The sequence below is a fragment of the Talpa occidentalis genome, unplaced genomic scaffold (assembly GCF_014898055.3).
Source record: "Talpa occidentalis isolate TD23 unplaced genomic scaffold, MPIMG_talOcc4v2.1 talOcc4.10, whole genome shotgun sequence".
Taxonomy (NCBI): domain Eukaryota; kingdom Metazoa; phylum Chordata; class Mammalia; order Eulipotyphla; family Talpidae; genus Talpa; species Talpa occidentalis.
Window position 1 is genome coordinate 19,055,262 of NW_023600993.1, and position 22,534 is coordinate 19,077,795.

The 22,534-nt window shown below is 39.0% G+C and overlaps 1 protein-coding gene across 9 annotated transcripts in view; it reads left to right on the forward strand.

Moving 5' to 3' along the window:
- RARB (retinoic acid receptor beta) overlaps window positions 1-22,534 on the forward strand; it is an 885,139-nt gene that overhangs the window by 724,853 nt on the left and 137,752 nt on the right. The window contains exon 1 of one of the 9 annotated variants that reach the window (XM_054692846.1): window positions 15,596-16,458. The exons of the other annotated variants lie outside the window; for them this stretch is intronic. Within the exon in view, the coding sequence (XP_054548821.1) occupies window positions 16,302-16,458 (157 nt within the window). The 5' untranslated portion in view covers window positions 15,596-16,301. Of the gene's footprint in view, window positions 1-15,595; window positions 16,459-22,534 lie in introns of those variants that run through there. 9 annotated transcript variants of the gene reach the window in all.

Sequence of the window (22,534 nt, forward strand, 5' to 3'; positions counted from 1 at the left end):
AATGAAATGCAGACATAATCTATACACACACACACCCCAAAAAATTTAAATCAACATAGTATCCTTATGATAATATGAAGGTGGAAAGAAAGTTGTTTACAGTAGATTAATTTGTATTTTATTATATAAATGTTTGGGCATGACTACATTGGAAGATAAGCTGAGGTAGTCAAATACTCCTGAACCAGATAAAAAGCAGCAGCTACAAACGCAGGGTGAGAGAGGCAAAGTTATAGTGAATCGATGTGATTTTCTGAAATGATGAAAAACCGATAAAATTCTGCACAACACAAAGTACACTCTTCCTTCAAAATACAAGTAATTGCCTCTGAGAAGATCCAGTACATATTAAAAATATACCAAAAAAAAAAAAGAGTGTGTGTGTGTGTGCACGCGTGCACATGTTAGAAAGAAAGCATTTCTAGGCTCAGGCTATTTAACTGTATGAATTCCGTACATTCTAAAGTCATGTGGGACGTGGGTAGTTCTTCATTGTACAGAACAGCTGGTATCTCTAGCACCACCCACTAAATGCTAGTAGTATGCCGGGTCAAAGAGGCAACCAGAAATATCTCCCATGGGCTCAAAAGCAGCCTAAGTATAGCATTGCTTGATTGAGAACCAGATATCTGAGTCAAAGACAGAGGTTGTGCCTGAGAGGGCCTGATCTGTGCTCCCTTTTCATGATGAGTTGATATAAAAAAGTAAGTGAAAAAAAATTTACTAACTATAGCTACAGAGACCCCTAAGCATCCAAAAAGGAGGTGCCAAGTTACCCAAACTCTCAGCAAATTCGAAGAATGCAGGGATAACTGGGAGAAGACAGCAGAAATCTCTGAGAAAGAGGGACAGTGCATGAGAGACTCCTGTCCAGCAAGAGTAGCTCTGTCAAAACCTAGGGACTAGGAGGCTGCCTGAGTAAGAGGACAGAAGCAACGAACACTGGGGAAATAGTAAACTTCCAGCAGAGTCACCCATTGTGCTTAAAAAGTTGCCTTATCCAGGAATTGCTGGTGGCATGAGGAACAGCCCTTATGAGGCACTAATTTCTTCTATATTTGTCTGAAATATAAAAACTATAACCTGATAGACTGAGGCTTTGGAATTTCTTAATTTGACATTGCTATTAGTCAAGGGGCTGGTTATGTAGATGCTGACATGAAGTTTTATAAGAATGCTGACGTGGGGTTTTGTCAAAATGCTCTTTGTACTTCAGAGTTAAATATTCAAAGCTAGTTTTGTAGTGAGTCCTGACCTCCCATCTCCCTTCCCACCAGTGTTTGACCTGCTTGTAGAGAGAGCTCCTTTCCTTCTCAAGATTGTTGACCTGGGTGGTGGTTCTCAAACTTTTTCAATCCGAGGACCAATTGAGAGGCGTTTTTAAAAAAATCTGTGAGTCAGCTGTCCCAGCTACTCTTCATTTGTTAAGTAAATACTTTTATTGTAGTATACATAGAAAGAAAGAAGCACACAGATTGTAAGTACACTGTTTACTGAAATACTTTTTACAATGAAGCCTGCACGCTGAGCAGTATGCAGATCAAGAAACTTGACCAGAATACCCAAAGTATCTTTGTACCTTCTTCTAGTCACTAATACTGACCCAAAGGCACCAGGCATCCCAACTTCTAACAGCATGGATTAATTAGGCTTATTTTTGAACTTTATGTAAGTAGAATCATAGAGTTGTTCTTTCTGTGTTTCTGGCTTCTGTCACACAACATGTTTGTGGTGTTTATCAGTGCAATTTCACAGATAAAGTTTGTTGTCATTGCTGGTTGGCATCGTGTGAATAGATCATATTTATTTTACTACTGATGGATATTTGGATTATTTTCTGTTTGGGACTTTGATGACTAGTGTGGCTACGCCCATTGCTTTGTACATGTCTTTTACATAAACATATGTGTGCACTGTTAGATATACATAGGAATGGAATCACCGTACCTGCGTGCTATGTCAGATTTCAATAGATAAATCAGTTTCCATTTCTACTGAAGGCACATGAAAATTCAGATTTCTCCACATATTTGCACATCCTTGGTGTCATTGACTCTTTGTTTTAGCTATGCTGGTAGATATATATTGTGGTCATTAATTTTATTACCCAAAAAAGTAATGCAGCTGGACACTTTTGCAATCAAGTCTGGTTGCTGTTCACTTGCAACACACCAGCATGACCAGCATTTACCCTCAACAGTTAGGGTCTGTATTATAGTGGATATTAAACATTTTGTTATGTATGTTTTCTGGGACACCTTTATTGAGGTAGTATTGGCATACATTAAACTGCACATATTTAAAGTGTAAAATTTGACAAGTTTTGCCATATGTATGCACCTGTGAAACCATAATTATAAGCAAAATAGTGAGCACACTCAGCAAAAGAAACCATTAACAAAATGAAAAGGCGACTTACCAAAAGAGAAAATATTTACAAATCATATATCTGATAAAAGGTTAATATCCAAAATATATAACAAACTTATAAAACTCAACAGCAAAAACAAAACAAAAATCCAATTGAAAAATGGGCAAGGGATCTAAATACACATTTTTCCTAAAGAAGACATACAAAAGGCCAATAGATGTATGAAAAGGTATTTGGTGTCATTAGTCATCAGAGAAATGCAAATCAAACCACAAGATAGGACCTTAGACTTGCTAGAATATGAAAAGACAGGAAATAACTAGTGTTGGTGAGGGTGTAGAAAAAAAGGGAACCCCAGTGCATTTTCGGTGGGAATGTAAATTGGTAACAACCACTATGGAAAACAGTGTGAAGGTTCTTAAATTAGAACCACCATATTATCCAGCAATTCCACTTCTGGTTATTTATCCAAAGGAAACAAAAAACAGTAACTTGAAAAGATTTGTGCACCCCCATGTTCATTGCAGCATTGTTTTCAATAGCCAAGAAATGAAAACTACCTAAGTGTCCATTGATGAATGGATTAAAAAGACATGGGGAGCATGGAGGTGTATGCATGCGTACATCTAGATAGATACATACATGAACACACATAATAGAGATACACATATAAACAATGGAATATTTTTGAGCCATTAAAAGTAGAAATCTTGCCATTCGCAATAATATGAATGACCTGGAGGACATTATGCTAAGTGAAACAAATCTCATTTATATATATGAATCTAAAAAAAAAAATAAGTTTTTTCTATGATACAGAGAACAGGTTTCTGTTGCCAGAGGTGGGGTGAGCAAAATGGGTGAAGGTCATTAAACGTTCAAACTTGCACCTATAAAAGAAGTAAGTCCTGTGGATAAAATGTACAGTATAGGGACTATGGCTCATAATACTATATTGTATATTTGAAAGTTGTGAAGAAAGTAGATCTTAAAAGCTCTCATCGCAGGAAAAAAAAGTAACTATGCAAGGTGATGCATATTAAAGTTGTTAAAAATGATCATTTCACAACATGTAAGTAAATTGGATATTTATGTCCACTACCTGAAACTAATATGTCAACTATATCTCAATTAAAAAAATAACAATGAGCACATCTACCGCCAACCCCAGAAAGTTGCTCCATGTACTTTTGTAATCTTGTCCTACTATCCTTCCCTATTCCCCCATACCTTGTTTTCAGGCAACCACAGATCTGCCTGCTGCTGTAATAGTTTGCATGTCCTAGAATTTCCTTACATAAATGGAACGCCCACATTAAATGCCATTTTGTATCTTTCAGCATAATTAGGATGGAATTTATCTATGTCGTAGCATGTGTCAGTAGTTCATTCCCTTGAATGAACTGGAGTTTCACATTGTACAGACATGCCACACTTCACCTGCTGAAAGAGAGTTGCTTTCCAGTTTGGGCCTCTTCAAAATAAAGTTGCTGTCAATATCCATGTTATTGAACAACAATATGTTTTTAATGTCTCTTGAATATATACCTAGGAGTGGAATGGTTGGATCATTTGGTAAGTTCACAATTAACCTTTTAAGAAGTGTATGACGGTTCCAATTTCTCCACATCCACAGAAACACTTGGTGTATGGTCTTTTTAATTATAGTCATTCCGATAGGTATATTTCATTGTGGTTTTAATTTGCATTTCCCTAATAACTAATAACGTTGAACATCTTTTCATGTTTTCACTTGCCATTGTATTTTGTCTTTGGTGACATATCTGTTCAAATCATTTGCCGATGGTGGTAAAGGTGAAGTACTTGCATTGCTATTATTGATTTTTGAAATGTCTTTATTCTGGATACAAATTCATTATAAGATATATGCCTTGCAGTTTTTCTCATAGTTTGTGCGTTGTCTTTTCATTCTTTTAGCAGTCTTTTAAAGGAGAATTTTTAACTGAGATATAATCTACATTATCAACTTGATTTTTTTTTGTATTTTTATATTGAGGTTATCATTGGTTAACAACACTAAATGTGATTCAGAGGTATAGGTTCCTATTTCTTCAGATAAGTGTTACCATACCACATCTATCCCCAAACTACCCATCGTCCTCCGCCATGGTCCATTGGACCCCTCTCCCTACTTCGGTCCCAACCCTCCTCTTCCCTCTCTAGTAGCCTCAATTCTACAGTAAGAATTTGTAGGTTTGTTGTTGATTTGGTTTGTCATTTTGTTTTTCTCCTCCTCCTGACTTATTTCTCCTAGCATAATTCCTTCCGGTTCCATCCATGTTGTTGCAAATAGCAACAGTTCATCTTCTTTATATCTGTGTAGTATTCCATTGTGTGTGTGTGTGTGTGTGTATATATACTATGGGGTTCTTAATCCACCGCTCTATTTTTGGGCACTTAGGTTGTTTCCATAATTCTGTGATTGTAAACAGTGCTTCAAAGAGAATACGAGTGCATTTATCTCTTCAAATTAGCGTTTTTGTACTCTTTGGGTAGATACCTAAAAGTGGAATTGATTACATCCTATGGTAAATTTAATTTTTGAGAAGCATCCATACTCTTTTCCACAAGGGCTCAACTGGTTTATATTCTCATCAACAGTATATGAGAGTTCCTTTTTCTCCACACCCTCGTTAACACTTGCTGTTTCTCATCATTTTGATATTGATCATTCTCACAGGTGTGAAATGACATATCACTGAAGTTTTGATATGCATTTCCCTGATGATAAGTGATGATGAACATTTTTTCATATGTCTGTTCACCATCTGTATGTCTTTTTTGGTAGACCTATAGCAAAGCTATATGGCTCTACTATTCAGTGCCTTCCAAGAAGTGTTATTTATTCATTTATTCATTCAACAAGCATTTACTGAGTTATTATATGTCACATACTGTTATTATTGGGTCATCACTGTGAACTGGATAGAGTTGCTGCCCTCAAGGAGATTATATAATAAATAATAAATGTATGCCAGGTTTTAACAACTATAAATTTTTAAATGTAGGGCCATAGAACAGACAGTGATGGCCACTAGGAACCTAAAGTCCTAATTTAAGTAGTGTCCTTAGTGTGTTAATTAAGGTACCATATTCATAAAGACCTAAAGAAAGTGATGGAATAAGTTAAGTTGATATCTAAACAAAAAAATATTCTAGGCAGAGCAAAAAAACAAACTCAAAGATGTTGAAGGATTGTATTTGGCATGTTTTATAAAAATGGCTGCAGTTGGTTTTTTAAGCATTTGAACTGAAAATTTTAGTTATTGAAGAAACCTCTGATGTTATCCATTTCCAGGATTGCTAGTAGATTTCATCTCCAAAGCCCATTCAAATGGAGTGGTGGTAAACTCCTACCACAGATGTTATGAAATTTTTCTCTTTAAAGGTCCACATCATAAATGCTTTTAGTTTCTTTAAATTTTTTCTTTAAAGGTCCAGATCATAAATCCCATTTCTGTTGGAATCACTCTGTTGTGTGAGAGCAGACATAAACAACATGTAAATAAATAAAGGCAAGTGTGTTATATCTAAAAAAAACCTTTGTTTTAGAACAAGAGTTACTGAGCTGGAAGAGGGCTTTGGACTCTGCCAGCCCCTGGGCTATCTAGTATTAGGCAGCTTCACCCAGGTCTTTCACAGGGACAGTCAGAATCCTCTTCTGGGTTCATATGGGATACCTCAGCAATCTATTTGTCCCTAGGAGTCACAGCAGCCTCTTCATGTTACTGATTAGACCAGACAAGGTATCACAGGTTGTTAGTGGGAAACTAGATACTGGCCTCCCAACTCAGGTTGCTGACAGTAGCCAATCCTTACCCCTCCAGATTTGGCACAGATGACCTTCCATATATGATGGTAATAGAGCACCACCGAGGGCACCCTGCTCTCCAAGTGCAGTCTAGGTGGCTAAAGCCAGCCAAAGGCTAGACAGCAGCTTTTCCTGTGAAGCTTCTGGGAGTATTCAGAGTTAGAAGCAATAGTTTCTACAGAGCTTTGTCCTATTCTGCCCAAGACACACAGAAAACAAAGGAAAGAAGACCCTTAGCCATCTAGGAAAAAAAAGAGCAGGTCGTTAATACCTGGGAGACTCTCAGGTGTTGGGCAAGTGCATGAGAAATACTAGTCTCACTTTTTTCTTATTTTAAGTTTTAAGCACATCAAAGGAGTTTTTGGTTAAGTAGAATGTAAACAAACCTGATTTTAAAAGATAACCCAGAGTTAGCATTTAATCACTCACAAGTTGGAGTAAATGAGAAAAATTCCAGAGATAGATGGTGGTGATAGTTGAATTAGTGTGAATGTACTTAATGCCACTGAACTGTACACTTAAAATGGCAGACTTTATGGTTTGAATATTTTACCACATGGGGGAAAAAAGAGAGACAAAAAGTATTCTGTCACAAGTTGACTCATCGAAAAACTCTTAAAATAACAACAATCTATTTCTATGTAGGGAAAAAAGAGATCTAAGACTGTGATGTGTGAATAGACAGGAGTTTATTTATCTTCTGTCATTCATTGTCTAGAGATAAATGGGCCAAGCTGGCAGGGTAGCTGTGCTCCACCTGGACAGTCTGAAATGCAAGCTCCTTCCATCTCATGGCTCTTGCGCCTTCCTCTGGGCTGTTCTCCCCATCTATGGTCTGTGCAGGATCCCACAGCCTCTGGATACCAGGGGAGAAGGGAGATAGAAAGTGGGGAATGGAAAGCTCCTTATTAAGAAAGTGACATGGAGCTTGCACGCAGTACTTCTGGTTTCATTTCATTGATGAGAATATAGCCACATAGTCACACCTACAAGCAAAGGAGGCTGGGAAATGTGTTATCGTATACTCAGCTAAAAACCTGTTATTGTATTGGGGAAACAAGAGTTAACAATTTGCTGTCATTTACACAAAGACTTGAAAATAGTTTTCTATATTTTTACCTATGTGTGAATAGTAATGTTTAACATTGTATAATACTTGAGGGTTATAAAAAATCTTTTTTTTTTTTTTTTCAATTCTTCAACATTACCTTCCTTTGAAGTAGGCATTGTCTTTGTAAGTAGACATCATCTTCACTAGGAGGTGACTAAGTAAGGCTTGGAGGGATTGTATGATTACCTGAGGCCATATGGCTGCTGAATTCAGAGCCAAGGCTTCAGTACAGACTCAGAACTTGGCTGTGTGCACTCCTAGGAAATCATCCTTCTTGATACCTAAGCCTCAAAGGCATTCACCAAGTGACATGTCCCATTAAAGCAGAAGGTCTGAGAGGTTAGTGTGCAGAGTATACCTGAAGACCTTGACTAAAACACAGATGACTATTGCCCAACTCTGGCAATTTTCTGTAGGTTGCTTTGAGTATGAAGCCCTGACATTTCACTGCTTTGGGATTCATCACAGTAATCTTCCATTGAGGAGAGTGATTTCATATTTCTGTCTGTCCCTTTCCTTTCTTGCCTACCCATCTTTATATGTTATCTTAAGTTTTGGAACTCTGGCCTTCTGAAAAATCCTTGCAAATAGCTTTTGTAGCAACTCTAACTCAAAACCAGCTAGCAAACAATGACAAAATTGTCAAAAACTAATTTTGGAAGTCATCATGACATCCTCTCAAACAGAAGTTTTCAAAGCCCTGGGGTGAGGTAGGTGTTGAGAAGGTGACTTTATACTCTGCTGTTTGAAAGGGGAGAGGAAACTTTTTTTATGTCAAAAATATTTATATTCAGTGTGTGTGTGTGAGAGAGAGAGAGAGAGAGAGAGAGAGAGAGAGAGAGAGAGAGGAGAAATGTGGTTATATACACATCATTGTTTCCCCAACAGAAATCTCACAGAGATTTCTCTCTGGCTTTATGTTACCCTCACAATTCCCACTCAATCACAGTGGGCTTTTTATTTGCCTTTTGCTCTGTCAGACACAAGGATGAATTTAAACTCCTTTCCCTCTCCAGTGGCCTCTCTGATGTATTTGCTATCTTTTACATTCCCTTTCCCAGTAGAATCTGATGGAAATTCCTTTTGGGTCTTTAGCTTTTCCTCAGAGTTAGAAACTTTTGTGTTGCTAATGGTCTCAGCTTCATTAGCATTACAAATCCTGGGACGCTCTTACAGATCAGTGTTAGATCTGGGGGCTCCCCGCACAACCTGATTTATCAAACCTGTTTAACTGAAATCTCCAGTGGCCAGTGCCTTTGACCTTATTTCTGCCTGCACATCTCATCAGGGAATCCTTTTCAATGATGCTAGAAGAAGATGCATGCCTACTCTCAGAAACTTTGCTTTTGTCCCTTTCCATATCGCCTGCCCAACAGCCGTACTCCCCAGCACTTTGGTGATTAAGACCCTTAGATGTTAAGCAGAGTCCGGATAGACAAGTAGCTGCATAGACAGTCAAGTGAGTGGGTGATAAACAGAAGAGTAGATGGATTCGTAGATGGGTAAGTGGATGTGGATAGGTGGGTGGATGGATGGCTTTCAGGAGGATGAATGAGCAGTTGGACAGAATGCTTAAGATGGATGGATGGAAGGAAGAAAAGAAGGAAAAATTGATAAATAACACATCTTCCATTTTGTACAATATCCACATAATTGGTTTTATGTTCGTGAGGCCAAATAACACTTATGCAGAGAATATCATATATTTCCTGCCTGCCACCTATATGCATGTTTATGTATATACATATAATGTACGTGTACATGTATGTGTGTGTGTATACCACAGTGCTTCAGTGTGGTGGTACTTAAACTGGCACATACAGCAAAATCTCTTGGGGAACCTACCCTCGCCTATTTCTGGCTTTCACGACCTGAAATGTGCACCCTGGTTGAAAATAGCTCTGACAGAAGATTCTCTATCGATGGCAACAGTCATATTTAAGCTGTGTTCCTGACTTAATTTTCTCCCCCCACTAAACGTTTTTTAAGTACTTATTATATCTCAGGCAATGTTCTAAGTGTCTTTTGTATAATCTCACTTGCTTGTATAATCTCACTTAATCTTGACCACAGCCCTTTAAAGAGGGTGCCATTGGTATCTCTGCTTTTCACAGGGGATGGGGTTAAAACATGAAAAGATTAAGCAACTTGCCCAGGGTCGCACAGCCAGAGGGGGAGCAGGGGCTCAAACACAGTCACTAGAGATCTAGTCTACGGAGGCAGCCACTCTGTCTTAACCCCTCTCTGATCACCCTTTGGAGCACGGTCATGGTCCAGTGAAACGTTCTGCAATGATGAAAATGTTTTGTATCTATGCTGGCTTAGTAACATGGTAATCACTAGCCACATGTGGCTTCTAGCACTTAAAATTCAGCTAGTGTGACTGAGGAACCAAGTTTTTAATTGTATTGAATTTTAATTAATTTAAACAGCACAGTTTAAGAGCCAACTAATAGCTTCTGTTCATACATAAGATCTCAAAAGATGAAGTGCTGAACTAGGCATTAAGGTAGGCATTGCAGTTATAGACATTATCCCTTATTAATAATATTAACATGAAATAATTGCAAAGCACTCTTAGAATCCTTTATGCTTCTTTCCATCCTTGAAAAGAGTTTTGCTCTTATATTAAGTACTATGCCAACTAGTGGCACATCTAATCTTAGCTCCTTGGAAAGACATGTTGAGATGAGACAAAAAAAAATTTTTTTTGAGCAGAATATAATGCTGCATGTCAGCGGCGAGTTGTAGCGTGGTGGTGCACTTGACATTTTTTATCATTTGTTACATTTTCCATCTCCCCAATAATGCCAGCAGATATTGTGGTGGGAGGGGTTGATGGAACTATTGGACTTCAAAGCAGGATTTGGTGGTGGAGAAAAGAGAGCGTGGGGGCATCTGGGCTCATTTGAAGGAGAGCTACAAGCCCACACCCCTTCCAACAGAAAGAAGTGAAGAGAGTAAAGTAGGAAAGTGGGAAATTATGAGCCAAGAGAGAAGAAAAGTTGATGCTGAGTGAGGTGATGTAACAAAAAGCCATGTTATTCTTCGGTACCCAATTTAAAACTGAGTGAAGCTTTTTAAAGGAGGTGGAAAATTAAACTGTTATCAAAACCCAATGTACACAACAAGGTTTTATAGGGGTAGAGTCGAGGCAGTAGAAAACTTGGTGAGACTGTTAAATGCTGGTTTACAACCGAGGTACGCAAACTCCAGCTCTGGGTCCATCCCAGTACCCTGCTGGTTTTGGTAAGTAGTTTTATTAAGTGTACCATGCCCATTCATTTACCATGCCCATTCATTTACTTCTGTGTAGTACAGGACAGAAGTGAGCAGCTATGTATCCTGCGGAGCTAAAATGTTTCCTCTGACCTTGTGCACAGAATGTTTACTGACTCCTACTTTAGAACAAAAGGAGCATATGTTTTAGCATAACCATTTTGGAGTACAGTTTTGTGTAGTCATCAAATTTAAAAATGCTGCTTCTAGAATTCTATCCACCAGAGGTTTTGGTTCACATACCCCACAGGACTTCTTATAATGCTGAGACACTTAACAACCTAAATAACTAGTAGTTGGGAACTGAGTGAATTAATGTCAAGAGATACTTTTCTGAATTGTTGGTGTTTTTAATGAGATAGTTCTATAAAAACTCATCTTTTAAAGTGAGATACTTCTGTTCATTATGAGGGGTGTTCAAGAAGTTTTGCTAAATAAAAACAATTACAGAACAATGTGTATGATTTGATTATATTTGTATCAAAACCACAAACAACTCCCCCCTCTCAAATGGCAGGTTTGATGAGTGAATACATGGAGATATATAGACATATTTACTTTTCATTTTATATCTTCTGGACTAGACTCTCTTGAGTTTGTGTGACTATGTGTTACCATTTTAAAAAATCTAACAAAGGGAAAAAGGAGGAAATAACTGAAGATTGATCTCTCCCATACTCTCTCAATGAGAAGAGGTCAGCAGCAGTGGCAGTCAGCTGAGGAATTCTCAGGAGCCCACTGGTCTGTACAGAGGCCTTCAGGAGAGCTGTAGTACTTAAGTTTCAGGACCAATGCAAAATCTGGAGTTTGAAGTGTGTCTTTATGAGTCCCACACAGCAGAAACAGAGAAGTGCTGTAGAAACCACTCAGAAGTGGGGAAAGGCAGACGTGTGTCCTTTGTCCTGGGGGATGAGGTCTGTAAGTAACCAGGTGGGAAGAGTTCATGGAGAAAACGGGAAAAAGCAGAAAATTGGAGAGAATGGAGCCAAATGCAGAAAGGACACACCCAAGTTGGAGAAGTGTTTTTGAAGAAAGAACATGCTTCTTGGGGTTCTAAGAAAACCCACTGTTCATAGAGCCATCTTAAGTTGCCTTGGGAATGTATTTTGATGTCTTTTGGTATAGGATCCATGGACATCAACAGTCCTGAACTCTCAGCAGGGAATCTTATTAAAGGGCCAGAGCAGTTTCTCTGCATTGAATATTGTTAGAACTTTTCCCTGTGGCCAGCACAGAGGTAGCTCTGCCAGCTGGGGAAGTACAGAAGCCCTGGGAACAGCAACACCACATGCCCCTTGCCTTGGCTTCCTTGCCAAAGGCAAACATCACTCAGTACTAGTCATTGATTCATCTAGTAGAATTGTAGCAGGAGAGTTTATGTGATAAACAGCGAAACTGATAAATAAGTAAAAATAATTAAAAAAAAAAAAACACCAAAGATGTAGATGGGACTTTAAAACACTTGAGTGTCCACCTCCCTCACCCCAGCCCCCTGGCTGCCTGCACTCTGCATGCCCGGTGCCTAGGTTGGATGTGTCTGTGCCTGTGAGAGTCTTTTATTTAGACATCACGAGGCATTTGATCAATTTTGAGCACTGCAGGCCGTGATGCCGGTGCAGAGATGCCTGCTCGCTCTTCACAAAACTCTCCAGTTCAAACATGTTTGCAGAGCATGATTCATGGTGTTTCTTTCTGGATTGTCCAGTGGGTAATTGCTGGACAAAAACCAGAGAAACAGATGTAGACCCTGAACCCTGGCTATAAATTTTTGTTTTATGATTATGGTTTCAAATGTGCTGTGTCACACTGACAAATATACAGTTACTCTGAAACAAAATGGATTTTGGTCTCAAACTTTTCCTTTTTTGTTTGTTCATGTTTGGAAATACTTTCATTAGTTTATTTTATCATTGATTGAATAAAAAGAATATAAAAATGGCATATCAGAATGTTAATTTACAGCATACTAAGAGGGTATATGGGAAGGCTTTTTTTTTTCTGTTTGATTAACAGGTGAAGTTTAATAATTTAACCTTCATTATCAACAAATCAACCAGATCATTTTTTCACCTTCTACTTATTCATTAATCCTTACAGTTACATGGATGTGTAGTTAAACAACTGTGGCTCATTTGCATGTCCTTGCTTTTACTTAAAATGAGAATTTGGAGAGAGAATCAAGTTTATAAGGAGTATAAGGATTAGATTTACTGAGGAGGATTAAGAAATATGTGGCTACAAGGGTCCGTGGTGACAGTTCACAGGTGATGTGGTGGTGGGATATTACAGGGTAGGATATTTACAGGTTCATTTCTGTACGGCAGAAATGAACAATGTAAAAATTTTTTTTAATTAATAAAAGAAAAAAATAACTGATTTCTCAGATAAAGGAGAAAGAAATGTGTGGGTAAATTGTTGGCCTGCTTTATAAATTAATACTTGGATTAAAAAATAATAGCTGCTTTGAGCATAATTAATTCATGATGAGAAATAATGAATTGAGGAGTCAATACTATCGCATTGTAAGAAACCCATAATATTCTATTCACAAGCATTTAAATACTGATCATTCTTTTCTCTGCCTGAGTTTATTTTTCTACAGTGAAGAGAACCCCAAAGTGACTATAAATTTTAAATGTTCTTGTACAAAGAAAGAAAACTCCATACCTCCCAACCACACACACACACACACACGAGTCTATAACAGAGTATTGAGGGGAAAAAAATGGGACCTATCATCTACCTTCTGAAATGAAGCTGATTCTCCAGTTGAAGAAAGGAGTGTGAGCAGAATTTGGGGGACACCATTCCCATCTTCACTTCCCTATCACCAGTGCAACCTACATTTTAGAACAGTGACAAAGCAAAGGTATCTGTATAATAGATACCTGCACACACACACCTGTTAGTTGTACCTCTATTGTCACTTCTTAATTCTTCCTGCTCTACTTTAAATATTTCTGTTTCTTCCCTTCTGATTCAAGCACCTTGTCATCCTTGTCCATCATCAGGGATTAAATGAGCCCAGTTTCCACAGAACTCTGAGGACCTTAAATAAGCATTTGAAGTTGTAAGTCTGATGGACCACGAAGAAATGGCACATAATATGGTATTTTACATATCTTTACAACTAACTTACTGTTCTCATGTTAAGTGTTTTGTCAAGTCCTCTATGCACTTTGCTTAAAATGTGGTTAGAAGGTTTCTTTATGCTCTGTTAAAAATGATAATCAGAGAGAGAGAAAAAAAATAATACAGTTTCATCAAAATCTCACCTCTTTATTGTCCTGGACCTTTCAATAGCAAGAACTGAGCTTGCTGGGCTGAAAATTGTTTTGGTGTACCTTCATAGGAGGATCTTTGACTTGGTGTTTGTGATGCATACTTTTCATGTTACACCAGGAGTGCCACTTAGCAACTCCACTAGACAGAGCAGTGGTTCAGCATGAGGTGGGGTGCCCCCTGATAGGCTTTTAAAAAGCCTGGATGCCAGCGCACATTCCAGTAAAAAGGAGATGGAGCAGTGCTTCTCCTGCAAGGGGCGAGCAAGCTGCTCCTTGTGCCACCTCCTTGCCCGCCGTGCTTTGTGAGAGCTTTGGAAGTAAATACTGGAGAGACATCGGGAGGAGGGTGTTTTAATTCCTCCCCAGAGTTTCCTGCCTTTGATGTACTGTTGCATCCTTTAAGCAAGTTGTGCAAAATGGCCGCAGGGTGGTTTGGCACTCCCTTTTAAAGCTCTCTGCCTGCCTGGGTTTATTTGTAAATATTGCATCTGTCCTTCTCAGTGTTTTAAGGCTAGCTAACCAACTTCTTCCTCTCGTCCTTCCAACTTCTACCCCCAGTAGAGGGGGTATTAAAAAATGATCTTTTTCTCTTAAAATTATTATAATAAATTGCCAGATTGGGCAGGGATTAGAATTAGTGAAAACTGGACCTTAGAAATATAAAACCCTCACACATATCCAATTTTCAAAATAAGTGTTTACGTAGTGGCAGTGGTGCTGGTGCTGGTGTGTGAAACAAAAGAGGCCACCAACACCAAAATGCTGTTTTGGGTAAAAGACTGCATGGATTTCAAAGTAATTTTCCCCACAGACTGTGATTCTGGGGAGCTGGGTTCCAATCACACTTTTGAGCTGTGTAACTTCAGGCAGATCTCAGCCTTCCTGGACTTCTGCTTCCCCAGTTGCAAAAGAAGAGAGTAACTCAGAGCTATTCTGTGAGTGTTTGCCTCAGGACTGGTATAAGTGCCTGACAAGCACCATTTCTCTGTCCTCACGAAAACCACAAAGGAGGGTAGTATTATATCCCCATTTTACAGATGCAGAAACTGAGGCCCAGAGAGGTTAAATGCATGTCCTAGATGACGCAGATGGTAAGTGGGAGGACTGGAGTGGGGATCTAACTCAGTTTAACTGCACATCCATTCTCCTGAGCACCATTTTGCTTTCTCAAATCAGGATCTGAAGAGAGAGAAAGAGAGAGAGAGAGAGAGAGAGAGAGAGAGTGTATGTGTGGGTGTGTGTGTAGTAACTGATTCTCCATCACTCCATAGGCTTCATATAGACTTGAAAAATTTGTTCAAAAGTAAATGAATCCAGAAAGCTGAACTTTTACTCCAGAACAAATGCAAATCCTTCAGCCAGGACTTACAAGAGGGAGGCAGAGGGAAAGACTCTCAAATGGAAAGTTTCTCAACCCAAAGCTTCCCTGAGGGTTAGCTGTTCTCTGCTCTACAGTTTAGGGCTTGCATGTGCTTTTTCAGGAGTGGAAAAATACATAAGTTACAAGGAATTTAACAGACAGAGAGGCGCACAGAGGAATTTAAAGGGTGGGCTGGGGGTGAGGGGGTGGGCGGGAGCGAGCTAGGGGGAAACGTGTGCTTCCAAGCTAAACCGCTGTAAATAAAAAGGCTTAAAGGCAGAGAAGTTGGCGCTCAACATGGGCCAGGAGCGTTGAGCCAGGAGCTGGTCCTGACTCCTCCCCTGCTCGGTTTATAAAGCACTTCTTGCATTGTTTTTAAGGTGAGAAATGGGAAAGAAAGAGCCGGCTCACGCTCGCTTGCTGCCTGCCTCTCTGGCTGTCTGCTTTTGCAGGGCTGCTGGGAGTTTTTAAGCTCTGTGAGAATCCTGGGAGTTGGTGATGTCAGACTCGTTGGGTCATTTGAAGGTTAGCAGCCCGGGAAGGGTTCACCGAAAGTTCACTCGCATATATTAGGCAATTCAATCTTTCATTCTGTGTGACAGAAGTAGTAGGAAGTGAGCTGTTCAGAGGCAGGAGGGTCTATTCTTTGCCAAAGGGGGGACCAGAATTCCCCCATGCGAGCTGTTTGAGCATTGGGATGCCGAGGACGCGAGCGAGCCCGGCAGGGTTTGTCTGGGCACCGTCGGGGTAGGATCCGGACTGCATTCGGAAGGCTTTTTGCAAGCATTTGTTTGGAAGAAGAACTTGGGATCTTTCTGGGAACCCCCCGCCCTGGCTGGATTGGCCGAGCAAGCCTGGAAAATGGTAAATGATCATTTGGATCAATTACAGGCTTTTAGCTGGCTTGTCTGTCATAATTCATGATTCGGGGCTGGGAAAAAGACCAACAGCCTACGTGCCAAAAAAGGGGCAGAGTTTGATGGAGTTGGGTGGACTTTTCTATGCCATTTGCCTCCACACCTAGAGGATAAGCACTTTTGCAGACATTTGGTGCAAGGGAGATCATGTTTGACTGTATGGATGTTCTGTCAGTGAGTCCTGGGCAAATCCTGGATTTCTACACTGCGAGTCCGTCTTCCTGCATGCTCCAGGAGAAAGCTCTCAAAGCATGCTTCAGTGGATTGACCCAAACCGAATGGCAGCATCGGCACACTGCTCAATGTAGGTTTATTTTTTCCCTTCTTCTACCAAGAAAAAAAAAAATTGTCTCTTGCATGCAATAAAGACATTGGAAACAAACTGCATTGGTAGCAAGACAAAGGATTTAATGATTTAATGCTGAAAGGGTGTGATATGCTGGCTTGCATATTGATTCCCTCTGCTGAAAATTTCCTGTTAGATGTTTTCTTCCCAAACAACCCCTCCCCGTTCCTTCTCCTCTTCTTACCAACCTTCCAAGTCTCTTGAAAACAATTTTTTAAATATGCATGGAGGGAGGGGGGAAAAGTCAAGGGTGACCACAGGACTTTGAAACATTCTTCAAGTAAGGCAATTTGACACATTGTGCAGTTTTTACTAAGATGTATACGGAGGGGAATTTAACTTTGCTGTTCTTTGGATTAACTACTAGTTGTATATATCTCCCCCCACCCCCTTGTGTGTTTCAACAGTCTAAAGTAATTAAAATATGACATCTTCCTTGCAAGGAATTTAGCCTAATTAAGGTGGCTGCAGCTCCTCAAGTTCATAAACCACCAGTTAAAACTGCTGCCTCCAATGTTTTCCTTACTAAGGAAAGGCAATATTTCTTAGCATTGACCCTGCTGCCACCTTTCCGAGCCACTTTGTTGCTCTAAGAAGTTGCTGTTTTGCTAGAAAACTACTGGCAATGAACACCCCTTGGGCTGAGCCATCCATTATTTCCATATCTTGCAATTCATCCAGGAACCTGGACATCGGTGAAAGGAAAAGAAATATAAGTAAAGTAGCCCTGTTGTTGTTTTTTAATATTAACTGTTTGGTTATCTGATGCTGACATGGTGCCGAGGCAAGCATCTGGTCAACAGTAGCCTGGCACAGGTTTGAGAAATGACCAGAAGTCCCAGAAAATCCCACCTTCGGGTGGTTGTAGTAGGAGCCTGCAGGATGCATCACTGACCTGACAGTGATGTAGATAAATGGCTCAGCTATCTATCAAAATGTTTTTAGTACTTTATTTGACAATTCATTGGAGCATTAGCCTGAAAATGACATTTTAAATCTTTGTTTTCAAAGAGGTCAAAGTTTAACTGAAAGGAATTGAGTTTTCTTAATAACCTAGTGGCTTATCTAAGGAGGGAAGAAAAAGGCGAGAGGGGACACTGACAAGATTTAAATTGCCTTCTCTGAAACTTTTTCTAAAGAAGAAAGACTTGCTTCTTGGGCCAGGAAATCAACAGGTCTGTAGCTGAAAAATCAATAACCATTTGATGCCAACAGTCTGGCTGCCTGACTTAATATTTCATAGAGCCATAACCAGGGCAAAATAAAGGATATGGTTTTGCAAGGCTTCTTAATCTTCAGATGCTCCCCCAAATACCTTTTCTTTCCTGCTGCCTGTTTTCTTTCAGAGAACTCTGTTACAAAATAATTTTCTAACCCTCTAACAGATCCTTTGACCTGAGCACTCTGTAGCAATTAAAACAGTGTGAACGGTGTCACTTGGGATACCAGGAAACTGGGGCTCTCTAAACTTTTTCTTGCTAGGAAATTGAGAGGAAAGTTCTAATGAAATGTATTTTTTAATGAAGAAAAAAAAATGCTCAGGAAGTTGGCAGAAAGCTTTTAGACCTAAATAGAGCTTTTTCCAAGACATTCTCCCTTTTGTAATTAACCCTCTAAACATGCCTATTAAGTTGTAAGAGTAAGGGGGGGAAGCTTTGTTTGTTCTTGAACAAGTTAAACAAGGGATTTGCCTTATCTGGGGAGAGCGAGTGGTGAATGTGTTATTAGCCTAGGGCCACTCGATAAGCAAGAAGTGTTGATAACAGCAAAGTTCAGCTAATCAAAGCAACCTGCATTAGAAAGAGTAAATAAAGACATTTGACAAAGGGATTTTAGAAATTCCAGTGTCTTATTTTTATAAGCAGGACAATTACTGCTTAATGTGGTCAGTTTTACCACATCCCACTTTCAGGTTACAGGAATAAAATGTAAATATCGCTATACCCCTGCAGAGTGACTGTATCCTCAGCCAGTTGATGACTGGTCAGTTTAGTTGTTCAAATGATTATGTTCTTAACCATAAATTAAAATTCTAGCAGTCGTCTGCCAGGCAGTGTTTGGTTCAGGATAGCTCAGCTCATTTGGGCTTTTGAAATAGAAGCCTATCAGGACTACATTGATATAAGTAAGAACATAAAAAACCTTTTCCATTTTACTTAATGACTGTTTTGACGAGAAGCAGATCTGTTTGTGCTCTTAACACAGAGGAAACAGTGGGCAAGGAGGGGAAAATAGCACTAAATTCCAACCAAAACTGTTTTCTGCTTTGAGATCCTACTTTTTTTTTTTTTTGGTAGTGTATGTTTGTGTTTGTAGTAATTACAGTAAAACCTTTGAACAGGCAAACAACTCCAGAAGCTTTCTTTGAAAGGTGTTAGAATCTGCTCTTTCTTTTCTTTTTTTTAATTTTAAAGATAGAAAAATGATATGCCAACCAGCTGCACGTTTGAGCAGGGCCTGTGAATTGCTTGTTATAAAAATTCAGTGTCGGATTAGTGGGCCACTAAGGGAATGTGGTATAAATAATATGATTTAAGACTGCCCCTGGAAGGTATCCGAGTCACTAAGTTTCTAGTTAGATGCATGCTGAATTATCTTGTTTTTAGACGGTTCCACATATTTTCAGCATTAATTGCTCAGTGGGCATAGGATGAATCCTAATATTTGTGGTCCCAACATAGTTGCTTTCAGTGAAATCATGAGTGTGACAACTTCTTGGCTCCTTTCCCTGTCTTCTCCCTACTCAGTACATCAAAAGAAAAATTTTTTTTTGAAATAGTATTTTTCCTATTAATGAAGAAAAAGAATCTGCTTTAAAAATAAACAGTAGCAATGCGTGATATGGGGGAAGGGGGGGAGCCGCCCTCTTCTCAAAGCCCTGGGACCTGAATTTTAAGTATTAAACAGTATCTAAATCCTCTCCTAGTGAGATATAAATTGGGGTCAAAATGGCAAAATCAAAGATACCCTCTGAAAGAGAGACTAAATAAAGACTGACAGCCACCGTATGAATTGAATAGGGTTTTGAATAAATATTTCAGTGAAAAGGCTCAATTGTTTTTCTAAAGTAGGACATAATTTTCTGCTTCTCAGTCTCATGACAGTGGTAACTAATACCATCAGAAAGTAGAGATGAAAAGAAACTTTTGCTTAAATCTCAGAATGCAGGACTGCGTTGTTTGAACGCAAGCGGAAGATTTCTCTAGAAAATCAGAAATACTAAAATAGTGTCAATATCTAAATAACTTGATACTTTGGGTAGGGAAGTATTAATGTTCAACTTAGAAGGAAAAATGCATGAATTTAAATTTTCTCACCAAAAAAAAAAAGGGTGGATTCCAAAATGTGGAAAAGACAGCAAGAGAGGTAAACATCTGTCTGTTCAAACATAAGCTATGGAACTAAAGAGGAAGCTCCGGTTAGAATTTGATTCGCCAGCCCAGATGTAAAAAAGCCCAATAGACCTTTTTTTTCTAAATTGATAAATGATCAGAATGGTAGGCTCTGATAGGCTAGCTGACCTGAATTAGAAGTTTTCTTCTCGTTTCTAGAAACCTGACTCTGCCGATTTATAACCAGCTAGTATTATCGTCACCTTTTCTTTAACGTAAAGTTCTGGAGATCACACGCCTAGATTTTACCTTCAACATATACTAAGTCCCTGAGATGACTGAAAAGGAGAGATTCTTACTGTTTTCTCCTTTACACATTCCACAGATATCAATAAACTATCTCAGGGGGAAATACATGATACATGTTAATATGCTTTAGGCTCTCAAGGAATTTATAATCTTTAAAATCAATTATTTTTAAAATAATTTAAAAGGCTGGAAATTTTTTTGTAGAAAGTCACTCTCTGGGAGGAAGGTGGAGATGTAAAACCAAAGTGCAACATATTAAACTCTTTTCAAGTCACATAGGACTTATTAAACAATAAAGGCAGTGTTCATTTTAGAACATCTTAAAAAGAATCTTCAGTAGAGTTTGTTACATGTAAGTACTAATAAATTTATCCTTAAATGACATTTTTATACTTTAAATGTTCTAATATAAATTCTGTTAACTATCAATTAAATAGATTATTTCGGAAATGGGAGTTTTTGATGAAGGTTAATCAGAAAAATCTTGGCTAAAAATCTTGCCAAAAGATATTAATGTAGAATCTTGCCTTTCAAATTACAGGGTAGTTATGGCAATCATACATCTCTGATTTTCTCAAATAACCCGGCTTTCAAATATACTGCCACAGTTCTCACATAAATCATTGAAATATGCCAGATATTTCAATATTACGACATCTCCTAGGCTGCCCCTTGAACCCAGGAGTGGCACAGAAAGTCTTTGTTTGGATTCTATGGTCAATATAACTAGAACACTCACAGCTTAATTTTTCCATTATGACTGAAGATCCCCTTGTGCTTCTGGGTCATTCTTTTGAACATGAATTCCTTTTGTGGCAAATGTAAATCTGCAGCTAGAGGGTATCCCTTGCAGAATGAAGTATTATGACTGTGTTCTGACTGTAGCATGTGCTCTGCCTCTGTGTGTGTAGGAGGGGTGTGTGTGTATAGAATTGTTACATTTAATGACTGAACAAATCAGTATCAGTTCTCAGAGAACTTAAAAAGTTTGAATTGGGGGTGATGGAAAGGGGAGTGCAGGGTGAACTCAGATTTCAGATTTATCAGTATCCTGTCTGTGAGTGGCTTGGCCTAAGTACTTGTTAAATAGGAGATGAGATAACCTGCCCCATCTGTAAGATCTAATAACACAGTCTCATGAGTCAAAATATTGCCCTGAATTCTCTTTTCCTTCCACTCTCCCTTACTTCATCATTAAGAAATATGATTCCTAGCCCGTTACCCCCAATCCCATTAAAGGAATAAAAAATAAACTTGCTAACATTCTCTCTACCTAAGAAGCAGTAGGAGAGTTTATAGTTATTACGTTTTTTTAAGTTTTCAGAGCTTCTTAGATGGAAATTCAAACAGGCAATGGAAATGCTGATTTGTTTTTTCTCTGGCCTTGCATGGTGGGGAGCAGAAAGGGTGGGGGGGTGCATTCAGTAAGATAAGAGTCTTGGTCCCTTCTATGATAAGATGAGGATAACAGGAACTGATGTTAACCAGGCGACCTAGCCCAGCCCAACATTTCCTCTTTTCAGGGCACATGGATTCCAGGAGGTTCCAGGCCTCCCACAGCAGTTGATGAACCCAACCAGTTGCTAGGGTGGGGGTGGGGGCTAATTTTAGCAGGAGTGAGAGTAGGTAACAATGTTCTTCGTTCCCAAAAGGAGATTTCTCTAAACAGAGCAAATATAACTTGGGGGCAGGGAGTGATGTTAATAAAAGCAGATTCTGAGATTATCATTGCAGTTTAACATGGTCACACAATAGGTGTTTGTTTCCCAGCTGTCAAGTGTCTCCCCCAATCCTCCAGTGTCTCATAAGACCTCTAGCCAACAGTCACCAAATATTATCACACATGCATCCTGCCAACTCTCCATGTAGAAAAGATGGGAGGGAATTCATATTGTCAGAGTTAATCCCTGGTACTCCTGTTTACTTTTCTGAGGCCCAGGTTCCCACCCCTATCCGCATCAGATGACAGGATGGTGCAGCCATTTCATCTGCCACCAGCCCTGAATCCACCTAGCAGGGTTTCTACCCCTTTCCCTTTTTTCTTAAACTAGGAATTCTTTTTTGTCTTTGTAATTATCTCTGGTTTGAGGTTTGGAGAAGGAGGTGTTAAGAAGAAAGGGTCCTGTTTTTCTTCAAATTCAGATTCTCCCTAGTCTCCTCCTTTTTTAAAGATTTCTCTTTAAGTTTTAGTACTGAATAAGGAAGGAGTTGCTCTCCAATTTGACTCTTAGTGAAATGTTTGTCATTGTTATTGATCAGTTGCTATTTGCCACAGATTAAAATTTGACCAAATCAGAAAAAAAAAATTGAAAATATTGTGGTGAAAATAATGCAGATAAGACCAGATAAGAGGATTGCATCAAGATAGTGGGGAAAAAAGATTGGGATCACAC